The sequence below is a fragment of the Ruditapes philippinarum genome, unplaced genomic scaffold (assembly GCF_026571515.1).
Source record: "Ruditapes philippinarum isolate M1 unplaced genomic scaffold, ASM2657151v2 ctg2171_1_1_1_1, whole genome shotgun sequence".
Lineage (NCBI taxonomy): Eukaryota > Metazoa > Mollusca > Bivalvia > Venerida > Veneridae > Ruditapes > Ruditapes philippinarum.
The window spans coordinates 94402-105253 of record NW_026864434.1 but is presented as its reverse complement, the minus strand read 5'-3'; the positions used below and the strand labels follow the sequence as shown (position 1 = coordinate 105253).

The window sequence follows — 10852 nt, the reverse complement described above, 5'->3', positions numbered from 1 at the left end:
GAATTTTACCCTGTGTAGTTATTAAAATATCATTTTGATTATTTTCACTTAAATTTGTTTTATAAACGTAGTTTTAGCTGGGAAATTGCATAATGACAAAACCGAGCAAACACGTATAATGTCTGAAAATCTTGCGTTTAAAAGAGATATTGATAACAGCTGTGAGCAAAAACACATATTTAAGCAAATTAAAGCTGCAACCGCTACAAGTAAAATACAAGTAAAAGCTGCAACCGCTACAAGTAAAAGCTGCAACCGACACAAGTATACAGAAGCTGCAACCGAGACAAGTAAAAGATGCAACTATACAAGTATGACATAGTTCATGATTTGGGTTTCATTTAGTTCATTCCTAAAACAGCACGTAAAGCATAATTGAGCCTCGTCATGACAAAATCAACTTAATGGGTTTGCGACCAGCATGGATCCAGACCAGCCTGCGCATCCGCGCAGTCTAATCAGGATCCATGCTGTTCGCTATCAGTTTCTCTACTTGTAATAGGGTTGGTAAGCGAACAGCATGGATCCTGATCAGACTTAAATTAATTAAAATATTTTACGAGTAATTAATGGTCGTTTGTGGTTTATGCTAACAGACTAATTTCTAAAATAAATAAAATAAAATAAAAATCTAAACAATCACATTTATATTACATTATGTTTCTTTGAAGCGAATAGGCTAAAATCAAAAGTTCACCAACACTTATAGTCCGAATGTTAAACTGCATTTTCGTCAACATTCCAAGCATATAAATCTACCTTAAACTTTTAATTGCAAATTTCTTTTAGCCATACCATATACATTTATTAGTAATAAAATAATACAATGAAAGTTTATATGTGCAAATCGAAACTACATTTGCACAGTTTATGTTAATTTCTGCAATGTTTCATTTTAATCTATCCAAATTCACTCATTCGGTGGATGTTTTAAAACGTGTGCCATAAAAGTAATTGTCGTGTGACTAGTACATGTAGTAAAATGGCTTATAGATGAAACATTACTTATTACCTCCTTGCTTCATCACGTGTTCGTATTTTTGTCGTTACACCATCAACGTAAAATTGCAGTCAGGGAATATTCATTGCGATAAAACAACACACATAAGGGGTCGTCTTCTACGAAAAAAATCTAAACATGACACAAAACAACCGATACCAAGTAGATTTGCTTTAAAGGGACTCCACTGAGGTTTTTTGACATGATGGAACTCGAAATATTTTCCAAGATTGTGTACCAATTAATGAAGGTCTGGTCTTCCCCACACCCCGTTTACCAGAGTAATCATTTTTATTGTGGAAAATGTTCACAAAATGAGAAGTGTTGCAACGCTTTTCACTCAAAACCCACTAAGAATGTCACAAAAATCATTTTTTAATTTAATTCTGATTATGTTTGTTTGTTATCCCTTTCAGACCTGTTAATTCTAATTGCTTCTCTGGATCTATAGATGTGAGATTTTCAAATTTTACCTTTATTTCCTTTTGACCTCAGTGGAGTTCCTTTAAATGGTATTCTGTTCTAAAAAATGGATCAATTAATATAAATTTTGTAGGGTTTAGAAGTATATTTTTTCAAACTAGGGCTAACAGATAATTTACAAATTCATTATCAACTATGTTTTATAGGATAACTACAAAAATGGTCCATGAGATTGATGAAAGAGGCAGGGTGATATCTGGTCACCGCAAAATAAGATACTGCGGTTTTTATAACGTTCATCGTACTCTGTTATCTGTATATACTGATTATCTGAATATAATAAAACTTTGATAGCATCTATTTGTTTAATGCAGTTTTAATTGTATAGCATTTATATAATTACAATGACGTTTGAAAATGAAATATTTCAATGTTGTTGTACACAATTTGATTAAGCTCTAATTTTATTTTTGAAAATGGTCATTTTCTCGTGACAAGTATAGAGAACGCCACAAAAAAAAAACTGATTTGTAGGTACACCATAAATAGTTAATGAATTATTTAATTTAAACAGCATCTAGAAGTAAGTTGACCATACAATTCATAAATAATTGTTTAAAAAGGAATATACAGAAAGAAAGAAAGAAAGAAAGAAAGAAAAGAAAGAAAGAAAGAAAAATAGAAAGAAACAAAGAAACAAACAAAGAAACAAAGAAAAAGAAAGAAAGAAAGAAAGAAGAAAGAAAGAAAGAAAGAAAGAAAGAAAGAAAGAAGAAAGAAAGAAAGAAAGAAAGAAAGAGAAATAGAAAGAAAGAAAGAAACAAAGAAACAAAGAAAGAAAAGGATGAATGTCAATGTGTACAAATTGAAAATATTAAATAGAAATGTCAATTTGTACAAAATTCAATTTTGAATTAACCCTCTTCTAGCTTGTATTCTATACTTATATTTAGTGTTGTCCAACCATTCGTAGTTTAAGGGGTTTCAGTATCAATTTATCAATATATCAATCAATATATCAATCAATCAATACATCAATCCGCAAATCGATCAACAAACAAACGAATAAATACGGATGAGCATGCTAGTTAAGACAAAGGGCACAGACATGGCATTATCACAACATGCATGATTTTAACATATTTTGTTCTTTAGAATATATTATAGAACTTCAGCTATCAAAGACATAAATCCGTAACTTGAAACCGAAGCTTTTTCGTGAGTTCGATGAGATTTTTAATGTTTATTTGAATGGCTTATAAAATGCACACTTGTGAAGAGTGCAAGGGCTTTTACATTCCATAATCATTTTACATAAATAAAGTGGAGTAGTTGTCAGTTTTAAGTGGATACCATTCTGGTTCTTTGCTAGATTTAGTATAATTATCCGCCAAAATTTGGTTAACACAGGTTGACAAACGGACTCTTACTAAATAGCTTTTCAATAACATTTTGTGGTACAGATATTCAAGCACCTGAATCACGTTTATCTTTTATTTCTATTGATTTAGCTGCTTTTAACATTCGTTAGAAACGGCCCTAGCTTATCTAGTCTAAACATTACAATATTTTGTAAATTAACATTATGAGTATACAATAATCTGTAAAAAACAAATCAATCAAAGAAAAGAAAAAGAGAGAACTTTTGACATTTAAACTGAATAACATTAACATGCACTTTGCACGTTGTTATTTCTTCTAAGTGGTGCAATCTTTAAAAGGGAAAGACTGTTTCTTTCCTCCCTTTGTGCAATCATCCACTATCTATATGTATTGTTAATCTTTGATAAAGGAGTATATATATTAATAAACATTATGCACTTGATAATGTCATAAATGATAATGAAACTTTCGAAAAACACAGTATTTTTTTTCTTTCATCCGCTTGCTGATTCAGCCATCATAACTAAACTAGTTCAAATGGACTTTGACCCTTTCGCAATTGCGCACGAGACCACAGCGTATATATAGACGGACATTAGACTTGACTTTACATATTGCGAGTGCAGTCCGTTGGCGAAGTGTACTCAAATATTAAATTTTGATTTTAAAAAAGTGGCCGGTGATAAAAGGACATTGTATATACAGCTCCATTATGGAGCGATTTATCGTAATATTGAGCGTCCTGCTAGTGGCCGTTAACGCAGGTGAGTTTATTTTTTTCACACTTTTCAGTACGTATTAGACATTTGTAATAAAGTGCGATAATATTTATTTAAAAAAATGAATAAAAATAAAAATATCTATACTTCGGAAAAACGAATGCATGTTGGTGTACTTGCTGCTGATAAGACTACGTACTAAGAACCATGTAAATTAGTATATACATGGTCGGAATGATGGAGAGAACTGTAGTGATTGACTATGCAATGCAATGTGAAGACTATAACGATCCTCTATTTTTTATAATCCACACAGCACGTAAACTTCGTACAAATAACGATGAGAAATGTTTTCGTAACCGGGGACATGCCCATATTTTTTTCTAATTCTACCGAATATTTTGTGAGGGAATAAATGCATTATACAAGAGACAACTTTTGGTAAAATTCTAAGATATGACCATAACAATATGATTAAAAGATTGTCTTAGCTAACCATGACTATTAAACAATTTCTTAACCATTATATTTTGTGTAATAAACTTGTCCTGTTTTTACTATTTAATTTAAATATAGATTTAATACTGCATAGATAGATTGCATGGATGTACAGACTGATATTATTAAGCATTAACTACGCGAAATATGTAAAATGGTTTTGCCCATCTTTCAAACTGGACAAAACTATTTAGTTTCGGGTAAATTAACCAAAAGTGTATTTGTATTACATTTAATGAAGACAAGCGCAAAGTTATGGACTGTGCTATCTCATACTCTTACTTTCACTCATTATCATTTAACTGACGTACGTACGGACGGACGATCAATCGATTGATCGACCGATTTGATTGATATAATAGTTCCTGTGTGTAGTCACATTAGTGCAATAACAGATTAACTCCTATAAATTATATAAGGAGTTAACCCGTTACTGCACTACGGTGACGGTTATCCTCTTATGAAAATAGTATAGTTTTTAAAATTAGTTTTTAAAATTCAAAGCTTATTTTTTGTATGAGAAGGTTTATTATGTATAAAACTAATTTGCCATTGATGTCACTTGTGACTCATGTACTTGTATAATTATATTCTAAATATGTTGACTCATAGACCAGTCTGGTCTACTGGCTTTGTAAAATCTATTCTATCCTATATTGTATTTTTAAAATAAAATCACTTTCTTTATTCTTCTTTTTTCTAAAGAAAAAAATGCAATTGGTTTCGTCGTATTATTGTGATCTAAGGTGAAGGATTTAGGATTGCACGTGTTTATCACAAATTAACCTACCTTTAGGACAATAAGCACGTAATTACCATATGATAATGATTTAAACAGTGATAACAGTTATCATATAAATGATAATGATGAGTGAAATATGTGGGATTTTCAAATAAATGTGATGAAATATATCAGTTATTAAATTTTAGGTTATCAATGGATATATAAGGTTATTATGATATATTAAATGTAGGACCCATTCGAAAACTGGTGACAATTATTTAAGATCATTTCGTATAAATAAGATAACTTGATGATAAATATGGGAGATAATTTACGAAAATACTGATATAATTAAATTAATACGCATTTAAAAATGCGACTGGATGTCAAAGGTGCATGACATAAACGAATTAAAATTTAATACAAATCAAAATTCATTTATCATATCAAATCAAATCAAGTCAAGTAATCCCTGTTCACTAAGTTTTAAGGATCAGGATCAAGATCAGGATCAAATTTAAATATTCAAATATTTCAAATATTCTCCATTGTTTATCCTTACTAAATTTAAAATTTAAGATTAACTTGATAGAAATGGACTTTAAATAGCATGTTTATGAAATTTAAGAATAAAATTGTTGTTTTTAAACAAGATATGGGCGGTTAGCGTACTAATCAGCAAATTTTTAGATTTATATGTGCCATTTAATTTTAGGAAAAAGGATTAATTTTAGTATATGAAAATGAAAATAGAATCAGGATCATTTGATCCTTATCCTGATCTTTTGTTAGTTTATTGGCTAGGGGCCAGGTATAACTACATATGTTAACAAAAATTCTATAGAGCTTTTTTTATTAAAGCCTTTGTATTATTATTAAATATCTTTTCTACCTATTCAATATTTCAAATATTTTCAAAAACCACTCTAATTTATCAGTGAATAATTCACTGATAAATCCTATATAAGAAAATGGTCTTTATTAGCATTTTATGCTTTCGGATCTGATCCTTTTTCAGCATTGTATTGTATTATTCAATTTTTTATGCAATTTTGTTCGTGCAAAAATGTTTGAAACAAGCTACATGTATGTTTTAAACTAAATCCTATGTACATAGATCAGTTAACTAAGAACATTCGCTGCGATATTCCTACACTCTGTAACCTGAAACATAGACTTTGATTAAAAAACAACTTGTGGTTATTGGCCTTTGGATTTTTTATGAAACTTTCATCTATTTGTAGCGCCCACTTAAGTAGAAAAAAATACTTTGTACCGATTATAGTCCTAAGAGTAAAGTAGATGTTTTGATATCTATTTCTATTTCCGGGTCTACTTAAATATTATGATTTTTAACCTTAATGGTGTCAACTTGATCTGTATTTTATTGCGTCTTTTATTAAAGGTTATTTTCTTTATTTAGTCTACCATGAACTCTTCATTTGTCGTTACTTTTTTTCTGCAATTCAAAAACAATAGCTGTTTTAAAGAACAAACAACATAGTGGTCAGTGAATTATAGTCTATATATTCCGGCAATGATACAGAATGTGAAAAGAATTTTACAAAATTTAAGATAACTGTCACTTACAACACATGCCCGGGATATAGATATTAAACGTAAAAAATTTACGTGAGGAAAATGTACTCCAGTATGCTTGCTTAAGAATAATTATTGATTTCGCAGTTATAGGCACAATATTTCTACTGCGTGACTTACGCATTTAGGACTATTTTTGCATATTTTGACCTCTTTTTTGTAATTTACGTTGATTGAAAGTGCCGTTTGCAATTTGTAAATAATTTTCTTTGTCCAATTTACAATACATTGTATTTTAATTAAATATATATTTTAAAAATTTTCACGAAAAAAACAACAAAAAAAACAACAAAAAAAAAAACAGGAATCTGGAGGCATGCTGCTTTAAAATATATATTGAGAATTGAAGCATAGCGAAAAAGGTTCGAGCATAAAATGTTCTGCAATATATCAATGGCATATGTAATGTAAACGAATTTCGTTATTTGCCTTGGAAATGTTTCTTCCTTTATTTCAAGCACGCTTTAGACATTTTTTATGAGCACAAACCGTTTTCTCCTTAATTAAAGGTCCATAGTGCCTCAGGAATATGCTTTTATTTTTATTTCTCAAAAACATTTTTGTGTGTCCTGTAATAGTTTCCAAAGAGTTACTAATTGGTTAAATACCTGACACATCTTTTCTTTTGTTGCTTTTTAGCAATTAATAAAATTATAAAATTGAATTGGTATCTTGTATGGAAGTCAAAATACTACTTTAAGTTCGGCACTTACTTAAGCCATTATTAAACATGATAAAACACATGTCTGCCATTTCTAAAGAAAAACTTACTTGTTTTAGGTAAATATATAATATATGTATCGTATATATATTTAATTTGCCAGTAAGAATATGCTGTGACACATAAGAATTATGTTCCTCTTTGTACAAAAATCGGAACTTGTCGGCTATTATTCATAAGTTATCCGAAGTTTGACGGAAACGAAGGGCCGAGAACATGAGATTAACATTATGTATCGCGTTTTGCTTGACAATGACAACATTGTTATGAAACATACTTTCGTATTCATTATATTCCTCTTTGACTACTTTATGTATATGGTATTTTGTTTTACAATTTTTGAATTATTGCAAATAATCACTCTTTCTGCCTTTAAAATCAGAAAATATTTTAATCATACAAATACATGAAATCGTTTCTATGCCTATATCATACACATTACATAATGTATTATGTTCACAATTAGAAATTATTGTGAAACTTAATCCAATTATTGAAGTTTCCCCAATAGTATGTATTGCAACGCTCTTAAAAATCGGTTACGAAAACATATCTCATTTTATGTACCGAATACTCCAAATATCCTTCTTTCCATACACATCGTTATTTGCACGAATATTATGTGCTGTGATAGCGGATCGTGATAGTTTATCACTCGTGGTCTTCACATTGCATTGCATAGTCAATCATATTTTATAGTTTGCCCCCCCCCCCCGCACCGCCCTTTCATATCAATTTTCTTTAAGCTTTTTAAGAAATATTTTTTTATTAGTTAGTTTGCCATTCTGATTTGAGTATTTTCCTTGACTTATAGAAAGAATAATGAAATATCAACCAATTCTCTTTATTGCCTATAATATGGTATTTTGTCCTTACAATCAAAATTTATCGTGAAACTTGAACGGTCGTCATCTCCGCCATGATTATGCTTTAGGTTTAATATTTTGTTTTACTGTTAGAAAGTATTTTGAAACATATATGTTATTATCCTCTTAGCCTATTTATAATATTGTCTTTTGCTCAACAATTAAACAATATTTTGAAACATATAAAAATTATCGATTTTCCTCCGTTTTTGTTATTATGCATCACATAATCGTGATTTGCTTAAAAATTGAATATTTCGAAATATATAATTGTTTTTCAGGACCGATACAATTGTCAGCAAAGAGTACAAGCAAAACATGCCCAAGATCATGTACAGGTAAATATTTCTACTACGTATTACTTTTGTACTTTTATAAAAAAAATTAGTCTCTTAAACCATGAATATTGTTCAAATAAATAATAATAGAAAATGTATACATAAAATCATAAAAGAATAAACATTATTTTTCTATATAAAGGATAATAAACCCTATAACAATACGCAACGAACAAAGATTCAATTAAATTTTATTCATTGGAATACTAAAATGAGTTTTCTGAATTCATTCATATTCACAGGAAGCAACAAGTTTAACTACATTGAAGGACGGACATATAATTACAAGTATGACTCTGACATCAAGACTCAGATCCAGGGTGCATCAGAGGACATGGCTTCCTTGCACCTCTCTGCCAACGTTCAGATGGAAGTTCTCTCGAAATGTGAACTTTCTATGAGGGTTTGTTATCAATTTATTATATAGATAACTTAACACACAACTTAACGCTTAACGACTCTAGAAACGTCTTTTGTCAGCAGTTGAGTTGCGAACACTGCATTTCATCACACGTCCTGTCAGTAGTAATGTGATTTGCATAATTTGTATTATCATATCTTTTATCATGCATATTTTGAATCGGTTACACTTTATACAAAAATCATTTTAGTTCGATTTGTGTAGGAAGATATAAGCTTATAGACACACCCGCGAGTCCGTTTCTGGAACCAGCTAGTACTAAACAATGAGTGAAATGCTTCTTGCTCAAGGAAACAACGGATCAACTCTAACGAGATTTGAACTCAAGTGACAAGCGATCCTTAGATGAATTACTCTAACGCGTTAACATTCGGCCTTTGGTCAAAGTTATAGTATTCATGCTTAGAATCTGATATTTACGATATCTTTTCTTCTTTTACAGCTGAGTGACGTAACATTGACCGAATATGATCCAGAAGACAAAAAGATGAAAGAAGCATCCACAGATTTCAAAGCTGGTCTTGAAAGATTTCCAGTCCGTTTCTCATTCCAGGACGGGGGTATAGATGACATATGTCTCTCTGGGGACGAACCAACATGGGTTCTGAATGCCAAACGTGGTATCATCTCCCTTTTCCAAAACAACATGGATGATTTTGCAAGAAATCACACTGTGTCAGAGGTAACCTTATTGATGACTGTTAATCAGGAGATTTTAGTTTTTAACTGCCATAGAAAAATGCTAGAAAGATGATTTATGAGCATAAGTACAACTTACTCAAGATTAATCACAGGGGTTTGACATCTAGAAATTTATCAAAATTACAATGAAATACAGAAACTTCAAACTATGGCATATTTAATATCATTTTTCCATGTAAGTCTTTCAAATCTTATCTATATCTCAGCAGAAAACCTTTATACAAATGACTCAATAAATGACTCAGGTTATAAAGTGATTCTTTCAGGAAGTTTATCTTTCCGACAGACATTATTGTATTATTTTTATAGATTAAACAAGGTTTCATAATTACATGAACCCATGATATATTTACCGTATTGTTTTATTTATAGACGGACGTATCAGGAGTCTGTGACACAGAGTATTCTGTCGGTAAACCAGGCTATTACACCACCTCTGTCAGCAAGACCAAAAATTTGCTTGGCTGTACTGACAGACATGGTTACAACACCGCAATCCAGGGAATACCGTACACCGCACAATCAGTAAGATTGGTTTCACCCTTTTTCGATTAATTCCATCTTCTACACAAAAGAACACAAACTTATAGAGACCTTTCATTTCATAGTATTTTTTGTAATAATAAACACATCAAAACTTTTACATTACGCTAGTTCATTGTTTTGTATTGATACAGAGACGAGGACAGTAATAGTGTTAAATATTTATCTTTGTCAGTTGAAAACTTGAACAATCAAAACTAAATTTGTCATTTCAAAAAAAAAATGAAACAAAACATTGCCTTTTTTTGTATCTTTAGGACATTCAGTCACTGCCATTGTTGAAGAGCGACCATAACTGTGTCCATGAAATAGACAAGAAATCGGGCGTATTGAAGAGTGTCGAATGCAAGGAACAGCACGTGTTCCGACCATTCTCCAAGTCCGACAGCGGAGCTATTGCGATTAACACCCAAACTCTGACATATCGTGATGAAACCACAGGAACCATATCACCAGGTTTGTGGGAGCATCTCAAATAAGCTCGTTAAACGTCGGCAAATTTCGTCACTTTACGTATCTTATAACGATCAAGTAATATAGAATCCATTCATTAGGTATTATAAATTAAGAAAACAGATGAAATTTTTGAAATTTACACAGACTGTTATGATATAAGTACATTTTAATTTTGGTGTTTTTTCGTAAATTTATCAATATAATACCTTATAATTATTTTGTAAAATTCATTGTTAATTTGAGTTTACCACGTTATAGGTTATTCACATAATACTTTAAGAGCTTTTTTGATTATTCATATAAAACATGGATTTATAATTTGTTCTATTTCTTGTCAAGCGTTTATGAACTAAGATATACATCTTTATCTCTCAGTCACGTTTAGTAAATATGTACATAGCATATGACATACGAAAGGAGACCGTTGTAACATGAAGTCGTGCAATAATAAAACCTAAA

General features: G+C 30.6%; 1 protein-coding gene across 1 annotated transcript in view; it reads left to right on the top strand.

Annotated features, from left to right (window-relative positions):
- The first annotated feature begins 3410 nt into the window (after positions 1-3410).
- Positions 3411-10852, top strand: part of LOC132725545 (uncharacterized) — a 31940-nt gene continuing 24498 nt past the window's right edge. The window contains exons 1-6 of the mRNA XM_060710680.1: positions 3411-3570; positions 8215-8271; positions 8514-8674; positions 9135-9374; positions 9767-9919; positions 10195-10393. Coding sequence (XP_060566663.1) covers positions 3519-3570; positions 8215-8271; positions 8514-8674; positions 9135-9374; positions 9767-9919; positions 10195-10393 — 862 coding nt within the window. The 5' untranslated portion in view covers positions 3411-3518. The remainder of the gene's footprint in view (positions 3571-8214; positions 8272-8513; positions 8675-9134; positions 9375-9766; positions 9920-10194; positions 10394-10852) is intronic.